The 14,469-nt window shown below is 49.6% G+C and overlaps 1 protein-coding gene across 3 annotated transcripts in view; it reads left to right on the forward strand.

Moving 5' to 3' along the window:
• CACNA1E (calcium voltage-gated channel subunit alpha1 E) overlaps window positions 1–14,469 on the forward strand; it is a 311,080-nt gene that overhangs the window by 27,031 nt on the left and 269,580 nt on the right. For all 3 annotated transcript variants that reach the window (XM_035010572.1, XM_035010573.1, XM_035010574.1), the window contains exons 2-3: window positions 7,185–7,290; window positions 8,155–8,294. In XM_035010572.1, coding sequence (XP_034866463.1) covers window positions 7,185–7,290; window positions 8,155–8,294 — 246 coding nt within the window. The remainder of the gene's footprint in view (window positions 1–7,184; window positions 7,291–8,154; window positions 8,295–14,469) is intronic.

A 14,469-nucleotide genomic window follows, 5' to 3' on the forward strand; every position in this document is an offset into this window, starting at 1 on the left:
GAGGCAGAGAAGGCTGGCGCACAGGCATTAGGGAGCCCTCTTGGATCTCCATCTTTTTATCTCGTACTTGCTGTCACTTCATACCATGATCTGGGCAAAAAGTGAGGCATCTTTCCAGGAAGGAGAGCTGGCCCCAGGCCTCATTTACCAGGATGGGGTTTAATTTTCTTTTCAGTCTGAAAGGTTGAAGGCCTGCATGCGTGGCCTGCGTGGCCAGGCCAGGGGACAGCTATTCCTGTGAGAATATCAGCCTCTAGAAAGGGTGAGGAAGGTGAGGAGGGGTGCAGACACACTCTGTGGTGGAAATCATAGTGGTGGCTCTGGCCACGTCTGGGTTTGAGGCACAAGGTCTGTCTCTTCAATGTTACTGGTCCCTCCAGGACAGATGTATCGTTCTCAGCAGCCCAGCCGAGGGGGATGTGATCTCACCAGCATGATCTCACTGCATTTCCATCAGGGTTTGTAGAGCTGGAGCCGGACTTCTGTGATGGTTCAGTCCCTCCTGTTCTTAGCCCTGGCCTTGGGTGTGATTAATGCCCCTTCTAATCACTGGGAGAGATTGCATCAGAGCCATCAGCTTCATAAATCCTCCTCTGGGGACTGGTGTTTGGATGTGCTTTCCATATTCCCAGGAGGTTCTGGGCCAAATGTCTTTGCTCTCTTCCCGGAGGCCCATTACCATAATTTTTTTTTTTTTCAAATCCTTTATTGCAGTGGGTCTTTTCAGTGTCAGCTCCTGGCTGCAGCCAGCCAGCCCATTTCCAGAGGCTATGACCACTAACTGTTGCTTATCCCAAAGCTTAGAGTCACAGCAGATGCTTAAAGAGTGATTTAGTAGGATAATAAAAATGACTGTGCATTTGTGTAGCACCTTACCAGTTTTCAAAGGACTTTATATTCATGGGTCATTTTAGACTTTGATCCTTCTGTATTTCATGTTTGGTTCTGCGGGAACGGATGGTGGTGCTTTTCCCTGCCTTGAGTGCCATGTTGGGGCAGATTTTGCAGTGGGAACCCTGACTCTGGTTTCCCATTACCAATCTACATTTCTCCATTGCAGTGCAGATTTCCAGGAAGATTCTGATTCTTCTCATAGAAAAAAAAAAAGTAGTGTGAAAGCCTTGGATAGCTGTATTTCATTATCATTCATTTTTAAAATGTCTCTCTGGTGTAGTGCTCGAGGGAATCACAGATTAGGCAGGGCCCCTTCCCTTGGACTGTCCTTAAGTTAACATCCCAGTTGTTAGAATGGCCCAGGCCATCTTCTGAGGACTCTCTCATCTCTTAGAATTAGACCTCCAAAAATAGGCAGCTGGGATAGAAGGGAGGGAAGGGAGATAGATCTTGTGGGGAGAGTGTCCTGGGCTGGGGGTGAGGGGTGGAAATGGGTAAAGGAGGCTGAGCCAAGCCTTCCCTGAGACTGTGGGCCATTCCCGACTCCCCCAGGAGTTTTCTGGAAGTGCATGAGTGGCTGCAGGCTGCTCCCCACACAAGGGCATTCTCCATTAGGCCTGGAGTCAGGGAGAGAGCACAGCATTCGGTCCCTGGTGGCCTCTCAGCCTCTCTGAGTACATTCAGTCTCCTTAAGTGTGCTCTGATGTCCCAGATCTGAGAGCACACAGCTGAGAGCCAAGGGGATCTAGGATCAGCATCCTGGTGGTGGTGAAGATACAGCTTTCCCCTAGAGGACCCCAGGTGTGCTGCTGGAGGCCTAAGTCTCTCTCAGGCCTATGCCTGCAGATCTACCCTGAGAGGTGTTGGCAGGTGAGGCTCTGCTGGTCCGGGCAGAAGGAGGGCTCCTCTCCCGGGCCGGGTCCCCAGGGCTCTGGTGACAAGCAGAGCCAGCACCACAACTTAGGCCTGCAGGGCAGCCCTCTCCTTGCCCTGGCTTTCTGCGCCTCAGGAAGGAAATGAACAAATGGCAGGTGTGCAGGCCAAGTAATGCTGCTCAAATTAGCCGTGTTGCTAAGGAAACAAGTCAACCGTTGGAAGGAAGGAGCATCGGGTAAAGGAGATAAATCAATAAGCGAACCTATTTTTGTCATTTCCCTAATGATTGTCTTGAAGCTGCTAGACGGGAAGGGGAGAGATGGAGTGACACAGGTCCTCGTTAATGGGCTCAGAGGGAGAGAGGAGTGAAGGGGTGTTTGGGGAGATTGCCAGGAAAGTGGGTGAAATGAGGCCTCTGGTGAACAGATAGTGAGACAGATATGGGAGAGGAGGCGTCTTGGCAGGTTCAAAGCACTTCCATGGCATTTTCTCCTTGGGTCCAGTCCCTTTGTTCTCCTGTATTAGATCCTCTCAGAAACCTTGTACTGATTTCCATTACCCTCAAGTTGAGATGGTTTTATTGTGTTGGTTTGTGTTTTTTCAAAATATATATAGCTTTAATTGATTTTATAAGTTAATATATACTCATTATAACACTCAAGACAATGCATAAAGGAGTAGAGAAGAAAGTGGAAATAACCCTACTACCCCAAGAAAACTCATTATCCTTCTAGCATGATAGATTTTTTTTCCTTTGCTCCTTTTTCAAAAATCTTTTTTACATCAAAGGGATCTTCTATGCATGCTGGTTTCTATTTTTGAATAGCTAATGTGTATACACAGACTATAGTACAAAAAGTTCAAGTGGGTCCACAGTGTGGAGAAAGTAGGAGATACCTTTGCAAGGATACCTCTGATTCTGGCTTTTCTATGCAATTCACTTATCAATTGATTGATTCATTAATTAGTTAATTAATTAGAAGACAATTATTGCGTGCCTACCATGTGATGGACACAAGGGGCCTGGAGGTGAGTAAGATAGGCAGAGCTCCTGCCCTCAGGCTCCCACACCTCACTGCCCTGCTAGCTCCCATTTATTCAAGATCTCCAACACAGTCTGGACACCAGGGAGAGATTCAGTTCTCCAAAATGTGTTTGGTATCAAGCATAGAACGTAATGGGAGCCACTGAATTCCTGGGTGGAAGGAATCAGAGTTCTGGACAGTCTTCCATTACCATCTCATGAAGGGCCTTGTTCTTTGAGGTCTTGGCAACATGGAGCTTCTTTTGACCTTTCCAGGTCACATCTTTGTCTCGCCTGAGGTGCATTCCCTTGGCCTATGGGCCATTATTTGTAGTCCAGGCTCTTGCCTTGGGAGATGTAGCAGAGCCACAAGCCTTGAGCCAAGCTTATTTGGCTGGAAGTTATGAGGGTAGATGAGAAGAAATGGGAGTGGTGCCTCTGAGTCAGCTCCCAAGGGTGGGGGTGAGCAGGAGCCCGGGCCTGAGCCAGCATGAGTGACTACCGTGCAGTCTCTGTGATGGCTCCTTAATGGAGCTCCTGCTCTCGGGGGTGCCTCCTGCCTCCCATTCATTCATGCCTGCATTGAGCATTGAGTTAGCTCCTACTGTGTACCAGGGCCTCTGGTAAGCACTGCCATTGGAGAGATGAACAAGAACACGTCCTTGCTTTCAAACTGTAGTTTCTTGGGGGAGACAAATAGGAGAAATGATAAAATTGTACAATATGAAGAGCTATAGGGTACAGGGAGAAACCTTCACAGACGAGGTGGTATTTTAGAGTGCTCTGGACATAGGACCAGAAAAGAGGAGAAAGCTCCCCCATTGCAGGTGGAGGCCAAAGCGCCAAGATGTAGGTGCCCATTCTTCATGCTTTCTTCAGAAAGAGAAGGGGGTGAGAGGGGGACGGAAAGGTCTGAAAGGGAGAGTGGCTGGACCCCAGACGGAACTGGATGTTCTCTGCCAAGATTTCCCAGTCACTGTCCTTTCTGTTGCCTCATCCTCAGATGCATGGTATTCCCATAGTCTCACCTCTGCTTCTCAGCAAAACTTCACCTCAGATTCTTAATTGCCCCAAACATGAATTCATCCTGAGGTTGAGATGAGCTGTAAGGTCTAAAGGGACATCCCTCCCAAGGATATGTGCATTTAAACAGTTTCCACATTTCAAGCCAAAGGATTGCTGCTCTGCATGGGTCCTTAGACATCAGACCATAGGCAGAGGATTTGGGTTGGGGAGGGCATAGCAATGGGGTCTTTTCAGAACCTATGAATTACCAAACTCTCACTTTTTGATGGAAGCCTCCCGGGCTTTAGGCAGTACTGTTCACTGAGACTTCATGAATTCTCGGCCATCCAGATATCTGGCCAGTCACAGGAAGTTTGGGTCATTAGCACCGGGGGCCAAGAGCCTTGCTCCTGTCCCGAGCATCCAGCAGTGGTGATGGTCATACCTTCCTGAAGCTAGCCAGCCCTGTGGTCACAGAGAAGCCTCATGTATCTGTACCTGGACATTCTCGAGTAGGTGACCTGACAGGTCCATGCAGGGAGTTGTATGCTTAGGTGATCCAGCTAGGGAATGCAGGTGTGGAAGTGGGAGCAGGGAGTGGGGACCACAGAGGGGCTGCCGCAGTCCCAGCAGGTGTTGTGGGGTAGAGAGGCTTGGGGGGCATACGGCTGCCACGACCCATCAGGCCTGCAAGTCAGCACCTAAGAGCTCATCAGCTTTGAAGTCTGTGGCTATCACTTGGAGGTTTTCAGGGGAAGAAGCTTGAACCCCAGAAAGTAATCCTAGCACCCAAGCAGACCCATGAGAGCTCAGGATGTCTGCCACTCCCCAGTCCTGCCTGCCAGGTCACCTGCCGGGCTCCGTGGAGCAGCTTCTCTGAACTTGTTCGGGGCACTGCCAGCCAGGGCCAAGGGCAGCTGAGCCCCACGCCTTGGGAATGGTTTCGCTGGGAATAAGGATGCCACCAGTTTCCCTCCTGCCAGAGCAGCAACCTTCCTCCTCACACCTGGGGACTGGCGGTGACATCTGCCCTTTGGACCAGAGCTTCCAAATACGTTCCTCTGACACCATTCCCAGGAGAGGTGTTCTGATAAAAGGATGATGTGGTGAAGTGGGTTAGGGAATGCTCTGTACCATTCCCACCCCCTTTGGGGGAGGCGGTGGACACTGTTGACAGTAATACCAAAGGCTCCAAGAAGTCCTGCTGGAGGAGCCTGCTCACTCTCCTGAATTCCCACTTTCCCTCATTGATTTGATTGCCAATTCCTATAGCACTGGTATCCTGTGGCCTGCATTTTAGGAACACTGCCCTAGATGCCCTCCACTTCTCTTGAACTTTGTCAGTGGCTGGTTGGCTAGTTGTCAAGAAAAGGCCTGCATGCCTGGGCCACCACTTCTGCCATGCTCCCATCTTCATGTTACCTTTTGGGTCTGGGGAATTCGGGGTGTCTGAACCCAGCCCAGGAGCAGCTAGCCTCTGGGACACCAGGTCCTGCTGTGGTCCCTGGTCCCGCTACACTTAGAGCTCTGGGTCAGAGCCCATGATGGTAGGGAGGAGCACGCCCCCCCGTGACCAGTGCCTGCTGGTGGCCCTGGGGGCATTGTGGGCAGGGGCTTGTCCCAAGAAAGTGGGCGGCCCGCCGGGTGGGCGTCTGTGGAGCATGTCCACCGGCATGTTTAGCTCTCAGGGGCCTCTTTCGGTACCGAGAGAGACTGCGGGAGGAGGAGTGGCTGGGCGTGCGGTTAGATTCTCCTCTGACTGGGAGGGTTTAAAGGAGCACAGTGGGGTGCGGAGGCAGGGGGCTGGCTCTGAAGTCCTCGGAGCCCACCCAGTCTGCAGATCCGGTGGCAGAGCCTCAGAGCACCAGAAGCCAGCAGGGCTAGAGCGTGGGTCCTGGGGGAACACTGGGGCTGTGTGGGAAGAAGGGTGGCCAGCTGCGGGAGAGCGGGCAGTGACTCGGGCGCACGGTCGGGGCGGGGGGTTGGGGGGACGGAGATGGCACTGGGCACTGCCGCGTGCCCTTGAAGAGCTCTGGGGGCTCTGATGCAGCCTCCTGCCTCACCCGCTGCAGCCTCCCATTTCAGCACTGGGGCCTGAGCAGTGGAGGGGAGCTCGCATCTCCTTCCACACGTCCCCTCTGCTGGGAGGTGCCCTGCCCTTCCTCACAGATGCCCTGAATGCCCACTGGCCACTGATGGGCACTGGGGCGGGGAAGCATCAGGGGCCTGATTATGAACTGTACTCCCTAGGGAAAGCTTTAGGCCCTACGTGCTACACAGCAGGCCCGGATATGTGGAGGGACAAGGAGGATGGTCCCTTGCCTTCCCTCCACTTGGCCAGATCTACTCTTTTCTTCTGCCCGGATGCCAGAATCTGCCAGAGCATAGGTTGCTTGGCAAGACCTGTGGCGACAGCTCACTAGTGTTTGTCACAACAATAGTCACGGAATGAAATCCAGCATACTTGACTCCAGAAACTGGTGATTCCCTCTCTCTCTGTGAACAGTCCCCCCCTCCAACTCCTCCTGGGCTCGTGGCACACCCTTTCTGCAGGAGTCCGGATGCAGGCACTTGAATCATAGTCCTCTTGTTCAGAAAGGCTCAGGGAGACCCCTCATCTGTCTGCAGAAAAATGCAACAGAAAAAAAGCCTGAATTCATTATCCATTCATTTGTAGTTTGGTTCTTAGATGCCCTAAGAACCAAACTGCCCTGGACTCAGACTCATGATGCATCTCTGTTTGCTGTCTGTGTAGAAGCTCAGGAGAAAATAAGGTGGGCCAAGGCAAGCTTCTCCTGCCCCCATTAAATATTTTTCTGAATTGGATATTGAAATAGAAGAAAGCTCACATGGAGAGAATTTTTCTTTTTCCAAAGGCCCTTCTACTCAGTTGAGCAGAGGTTCTAGAGGAGGAGGCCCCAGATGTGATTCCCAGAGACAGCAACAGACAGCCACGGCTGGATCCTTGCTGAAGCATTGTTGTCCAGCGCTGTGGTTGAAGCTGGGGAAGAGCAGGAGCCTGCAGCCACATCACTGTCTCTTCCTTCTTTCTGTTTCCGTTTTCAGCCCTGCTTAATCCCTGGCTATACCATTGAATTCCCTAAGTATCTGGAGTGTCAGCCAGATGTCGAACTATATTATTTATTGGCTACATTCCTCCTCCTCTTGGAGAAGGTGCTTTGGGTTTAGAGCCCAACCAGAAGTGGTTATAGTTTCTCATGCTAAGGACCATCCAGTGCCCTGCCTGCCTGCTCATAGAGATCATGCAGACTGCACAGGCATCATTGGGGTTTTAATGAAGTTTGTGTATTTATGTGTATAGCCATCATGGAGGCTGCATCCCTCTCTCTTTGGTGAATCTGTTCCTTAACTTCATCTTTCCTACGCCGTTTGAGTACATGATTTTGGCCACCATCATTGCCAACTGCATTGTCTTGGCCCTGGAACAGCATCTTCCTGAGGATGACAAGACCCCGATGTCCCGCAGACTGGTATGTGCCTCCATTCATCTCATCTTCCCCCCCAGTCCTTTCTCTTCCCCGGTTCCCTTCTCCTTTGCTTCATCACCTGGCCACTTCCCCTATGCCCTCCCCTACAGTTCAGTGAGGAGTTTGTTCTTTGCTGAGGGACAAGTTGGTGACAAACCCCACTGGGGTGCAGAAGGACGAGAGGACTGACCTTTTTAAACTCCTGCTTCCAGGAAGTTCTGAGGGCATCACAAACACTTGTGTATACACTGTGTGGCAGCCAGACAAGAAGAAAGGGCAGGCGCAAGGGCCATTAACTTCACTCCCCTTCCTAAGGGACTTTGGAAGTGAGAGGGAGAAGGATGCTCAAAGCCTATGTGCGTTCACAGTGATGACTTTGTAGATGTCATGTTCATATTCTCCTTAAAGCAATGAGTCACGTGTCTAGTGTATTCCCCCTAGAGAGGGAAAATTAATTGCGTAAAATCCAAATGTGTGGATAAGCGGCTTCAGCCTGATTACCTGCAGATGAGAACCCTTAAGCTTCCAGGGTAAGTGAAGGCCAGCAATGGAAAAGCCAGCTTCACCAAGACAAAGCCAGAAACATCAACCATCCTCCTGGGAAGAAGTCTGGCTTGAGTGTGACCCCCTCACCCATCCATTTCTGCAGCTGGCGCCCCCTGAGGCTTCCCGTGCTCTCGGGCACTCCTGGAGTCCTTCAGCGCACTCACTTCCCACCTGTACCTGGGGCTGGCCCAGAGCAGACGTCAGGTGTTGTGTAGGAGAGAGGAGTGGTCAGAGTGGAGAGGGCGGCCGGGGCGTGACTTTGTCTGCATCTGACAAAGTATATTCCCCCCCTTACCGGCACCTGTGCTCCTCATCCTGCAGGAGAAGACAGAACCGTATTTCATTGGGATCTTTTGCTTTGAAGCTGGTATCAAAATTGTGGCCCTGGGGTTCATCTTCCATAAGGGCTCGTACCTCCGCAATGGCTGGAATGTCATGGACTTCATCGTGGTCCTCAGTGGGTGAGTCCTCTTCCTGTCTGTCCCTTTTGGTGTGAGGGGATGTGCCTGTGTGGTCATGAAGTGGCTGCTGCAGGGAACCCAGGGGTGGGCAGGCAGAAGTGCATGCAGTAGGGTCAGAAGAAAAAAGTTCAAGGACGGGATTCTCCACGGGGCCAGACCATAGGTGACCCACCTGCAGGGGGCTATGGGTACTCTGTGGAGATGCATGTGGCATTCCGTAGAGGTTACAGAACCAGGGTGTGGCTGCTTTTCCTTCTGCTTTTCCATTCTGGGTTTGCCTAGTGCTGGGCGCACATACCCTAGTGAGTCTTTTCACCAAAGCAAGCAGCTTGCCCTAGCCTGAGGGGCCCCCGCAAAGATGGGCCCCGAATGCCATTGGGGTGCAGTGTTTCTTCCAACGTTGAAGAAGCCCCCCACGGATATTTTCTTAACTGATAATTGAGACTCGTGTCCTGACCACAGAATTTTTTATGACTTGCAGATTTATTCATATGAGGAGGTATAAAATTGAGTCACATTAAACTGTTTGATAAGTAATAATAAATTGTTGCCCACGCAGTGTCATAGGCAGCGTATGTTTATTGGCAGTAGATTTAAATATCTGATAAATCATGTTTTTGAGAATGAGTGTAGTATGGCCTCTATTGGGGCCTATCTACAGTGCCGTTAGCAGCATGTGTGATGGGCCTTGGGACTGGTGATAATGGGCATGCCTCTCTGGGCTTTTGTGGTTTCTCGTTGTTGTGTCAGGTAGCTTTTGGTGCCTGAGTGGGAGGGTAGTGGCCCAGGCCTCATGGGGGAGCCCCTGTGGCCCAGGCCCGTGTGGGTATGGCAATGGCAGCAAGCGGTGTGACTTGGAAGTTCCCATACCCAAGCTGCTTGCCAGACCTGTGTGGAAAAGAAGAGAATGCAGTAGAAAAGGGAGGAGGGGGATCTAGGAGCCACCATTACGACTGACCAAAAGGGGAACAAAGAGGAGATTTTTTCCAGGGAACAGAGGAGTGGAGGTAGATGAAGTCTGAGAAAAATAAGAGCTTGACAATGTTCGTGTCTACTCGTTGTCTTGTGGAATACACACAATACTTATACTTTTAACCTTCACACCAATTGTGATTAAGTGAAAGAGAAAAAGTTGAAGGTGTAAAAGATTGGAATGTTCAAATGGAGCTCATAAGCAACCAACCCCTCAATATAGGGAACAGATAAATAGAGACGACGATGTTTAAAAACATCCGTTGCCTTACAAAAGGATTTTCTGAAGGTTACTCTTGTAAAAGAAAATTCTACTGAATTTTAAACATGGTTTAGTCTATAAAGATAATTTGTACATAGTGTTTCAGAAGTACATGGTCATAGTGCAGCACACCTGGGCAGTGTTTTCTCATGTTTTATTTTTTTCAGCTTTACTGAGGTATGATTGACAGATAGAAATTGTTTATATTTAAGGTATGCGATACAGTGTTTAGACATACATTGCAGAATACCACAGTCAAGCTAATTAACATATCCATCATCTTACATAGTTACCTATTTTGTGTGTGTGGTGAGAACATCTGAGCTCCACTCTCAGCAAATACACCCATGTTCATTGTAGCATTATTCACAGTAGCCAAGATAGGAAAGCAACCTAAATGTCCATCAGTGGGTGAATGGATAAAGAGATACACACACACACACACACACAGAGGAATGTTATTTAGCCTTAAAAAAAAAAAAGAAGAAGAAGAAGAAGAAGGAAATCCTGCCATTGGCAATGGTGTGGATGAATTTGGAGGGCATTATGCTAAGTGAAATAACCCAAGCACTGAAAAGAGACAAATACTGCAGGATCTCATTTATATGTAGAGTCTTTAAAAAAAAATCAAACTCACAATAACAGAGAAATGAATGGTACTTCCTGGGTGTTGGGAGTGGGGGAGAAATTGGCCAAAGAGTACAAACTATCAGCTACAGAGGAATAAGTCCGGGAGACCAGCATGGTGACTGTAGTTAATAACAATTATTTGACAGCTGGATTTCCTTCTGGTTTTGGCTATTATAGTTAATTATTAAAAGTGTTCCAGTGTACATCTTTAGGATATCACATTTTAGTAGGCATTGTGACAGGTTGAAGTGCTCCCAAAGTCGACTCTGCCATTCTTGGGTGGGGTCTAGGAGCTAGGATGTGTGAGGAGAGGCAGAGGAACTGGACCCTTTGACAGGATGGGAGAATACTGATGGGAGCGGTACCCACTGGCTTCCCAGAAGGGTTGCCATGTGGCTTGAGGAGCAGATTTGTAGGAGTCACCGGGGTCTTTCCATTAGCATGTCCAGTAAGGCCCTCCGTGTCCTCACCGGCATGTATCAAGGTGCATATGAGTGGGCACAAGTGGTGACCCCTAGGCCAAGTCCATTGTCCTCTTCGTTCTCTGCCCACTCAGCCCTCCAACCTCCCATTCTTAGTGGCCTTCAGACTTTGCCAAACGACCCCTGCTGTCCATCTGAACCAATAGGACCTTGTCCCTGTTCTTCCTGCACCTACTGATTTCTTCCACTCTCCTTAATTCCCATGTGAATGTGCTCCAGGGAAAGGGCTTGGCACTCTCAAGATTTGTGCTGAGGGTGCTGAGGGCTGCGGTTCGATCCCCCAGGAACAGCTACTCAGATTTAGTCTTAGGTTCACACAGTGTGCTCACGTACCAAATCACAGCGCTTCTCCAATGCGCGTTTCTCAAGCTGAAGCATCATTGACATCAGCCTGTGTCTTACAATAATGACATGATACAGTGTAATTGACAGCATTTTTCTTTCTGTCTTTGCTAAAAAGGAACTCCTGGGGCATCCTACAACTTTTGGGGTCTTAGAAGCAGTAAAATATAATACCAACCCAGGGAGGCAGGCAGATCAGGCTTTTAATGTGAATCATCTGGGACACAGGTTAAGTGCTCAGCCCAAGATCAACTGCTTCTGGACCACAGATCCAGGAGTTGGCACTGTGCCCTTTGCCCCAGGGCTGGTGCTTTGCCTGGGACAGCCCCCCCTCCAGGCTTCCTGACATCCGCCTCTGCAGCAGTCCCTGCTGGCAGCTCCTACTCCCCACCTCAGCTCCAGGTGTCACTTCGCATTCTCCTTCTGTGTACAGAGGGAATGACAGGTGCTGGAGCATGACACAGCGCCCCGGGCTGAGGCTGCACAACTCCTCAGCTCTCAGTGTATGACAGAGGGGAGGGAGCGAGGGAGGCGGTGTTGAGATGTCAGACAGCTGGGTCGGTGAAAGACCTTCTATCAGTGACCTTTGCTAGGGAAGGGTAGCTGGGGACTGGGCCACGCCATTTTGCCTGTTCCTCTGACCTTCCAACCTCTGGTATTCTTAGGTCTGTAAGTTGATAGAGTTTATGGTTTAGAAAGTTAATATAGATGCTTTATTCATCTAATGCTCATAATCCCCCAAATGAGATCTTGTTATCCTCATTTGATAGATGAAGAAACAGGTTCAGAGAGGGTATGTGACTTACTAGGAGCTACCTGATCCAGGACTTGAGCTCACGTCTCCACATCTTCTGGCACCAAGGTCCTTCTTCACACTCATTTCCCCACACTGTGAGCCACCTGCCAACCTCATGGGCTCCAGGTTTTTATATGCAATCTGTGTGATTGCATGTTCCTTCAGTTCCCTTGATGCAACGTGGGATGGGCAGGGAGGGGCATCATTTGGCAAATGTCCCCGACCCGGAGCTATGGCTTCCTGTGTGACTTGAGGAGGACCAGAGTCCCATCTGTCCATCCTAAGACTTCTCTCTGTGGGCTTGGAATAAAACTCCCTGCTCTGTGGTTAAGAAGACATGTTACTCAACTCTTGTGGGATTAATGTATAAAAACTGAATCACAAGTTCATTAATAGGCTTGTTCGTTCATTCAGTCATTTACCTATTCATTTTTTGAACAAACTTGTGGAATACTCAAGCAAATGCGGGGACTGGGAAACACCAAAGTTAATATATTCTCATTTCTCCTAAAAGATAGTGGAATTTGCCATTCCTTTAACAAACTATTACCTTACATAACTTGGGATCTCTTGTATTGGTAACAATTCAGGACATGCTGTTCCTAAACATTTGTTAGGCCACCTGGAAAATTCTACATTATTTCAAGTCATTATTCTCTGTTAGTCTTTATAATAAATCATAGTACCTGGAATAGATGGGTAAGTGATAGAGGAGGATGGAAATTCAAAGATGCTCCTAAGCCATGGCTAAGAACAGGGAAGTAAGGGCGAGGACCCTCTTTCAACCCTGTTCATCTCTGTAGCCTCAGGGCCTGGATTGTAGTAGGTACTTAGTAAATGTTAATTGAATTGAATCACTTGCTTCATTCCAGAATCTGTCTTGTCACCTATAGGATACAAAAGAGAGTGCTGAGGGAAGCCTGGGACTGGGAGTAGGGAGGGGTTGTCTATTCCCAATCCTTCCCCTTGGTCTACAACATCTCTCTCATGTAGCTATGACTCGTCCCAGCTCGCTCCCATTCTGATCACTCTGTTGGAGAAAAGAGAGCTGATAATTCAGTCTCTAGGTTATCAAGAGTTAGGGGGTTCCAGTCACTTGGGCCTATTTACAGGGTTATCGGTGTTAACCTTTTGGGGCTTGCTTCCTGGGTGATGGGGGTGGAGGCAGGGTCAGGGCTGAATATTGAAGACCCAGCCTTCTAGAGGTAGCTATAGGGGGTGGTAAGAAAAAAGCAACAGGATTGGATCACATGACATTTGCTATAAAATGAAAGCTGCCATTTGTTAGTCTATATGCCAAAGACTGTAGTATGTATTCACACATGCACACATATGTATGTATGTGTGTATGTATGTTACTGATCAGAACATGCTGTGCCAACAGTTTTGTCAGCCTTGCTGTGGGAGATGACCTGTTTTGACTATTCCCCTAACTGTGAGTACATGGGTGCAAGCTCTGGAGAATGGGCAGGTGTATCTGAGCTTGGGGCTTTTCCTCTTTTTTCTACTAAGGCCCTCACTCCAGGGCCCACGCGATCACCTGTCCCCACCTTACTGTCTTCCTTCAAGACATATGGTTGAATACCCACAATGTGCTAGGCACTGTGCTCAGTGTGGGTGGGATGGGGCTGAGCGTCCCCCGCCGGGAACCACATGTCATGAAAACCCAGAAGAAGGGCACCCAACCTAGCTATGGGGGTTTGGGGCAAACTTTCCGAAGGAAGTAACATTTAAATTGGGATTGAAGATGGGCACGTGGGACTTAGACAAGGAAGGAGAAGAGATTTTCCTGGGGAAGGAATACTACGTCCATATCCTTGCAGGTACGAGAGTGAGAGCAAGCAGGACAGTTCTGGGGTGTTGGACAGTGGCCATACCCTCTCTGAGAGCTGAGCCTGGAGGTCAGCAGGGGCCCGTGCCGGCCTGGCTCAGGAGCTTGAGCTTTAGCCAGAGGGCAGTGGGGGACCCCTGAAGGCTTTGAGCAGGGCTGGGATGATTCGTTCTAACTCTGCTCTGGATGCTGCACAGGACTTCTTTATCCTGGACACAATCCACTCTGAGGAATTGCCATGGAGAGGAGAAGGAAGCCATGGCCATGTCTTTGGCTGCAGTTTGGGAGGATGTGCATAACCAAGCAGAGAGAAGAAAGACAAAGGAAAAGGGAACAGGAAAGAAAAGCCTGAGGAAATGCTGGGGGCTGCCAGCTCAGGTCCCCAGTTTCTCACCAGCGGCACATGCAGAATGGTTCAGCCTGAAGCCTGTTGGTAGGAGGACAGGATCGGGAGCTAAATATACATTGATAGGTATTTTTAGAGGGCTTCTGTAAGGAGGCCGCCCTAATACATGAGTTTCCTGAGCAGCTAAAGATCGAGGAAAGCAGTTTCCCCGTTGGAGCACCGTCTCTTCAGTGCCGAGAATGTGGGGGAGGTGTTGCGAACGCAGTCCCGGGGCCCCCAGCCCAATTTAAACCTCTGTGGTAATAGTACGATAACACTTGGTATTTATATAGCATCTTCATGCCAGTGAGCCTGGCAGGATTTTACAGACCTGTCTTGTACTCATCCTCTCTGCTCTAAGTGGGCGAAGCAGGGAGGTGAGGAGCAAGGAAGGGCTGGGTAGAGGGAGGGGGCATTGGAGCTTGTCATTTGGGAGATGGGGAAACTGAGGCTGAGTGAGGCGATGTGAGAGGCT

The sequence above is a fragment of the Mirounga leonina genome, unplaced genomic scaffold (genome assembly GCF_011800145.1).
Source record: "Mirounga leonina isolate KUSES-001 unplaced genomic scaffold, KU_Mleo_1.0 Mir_154, whole genome shotgun sequence".
NCBI lineage: Eukaryota > Metazoa > Chordata > Mammalia > Carnivora > Phocidae > Mirounga > Mirounga leonina.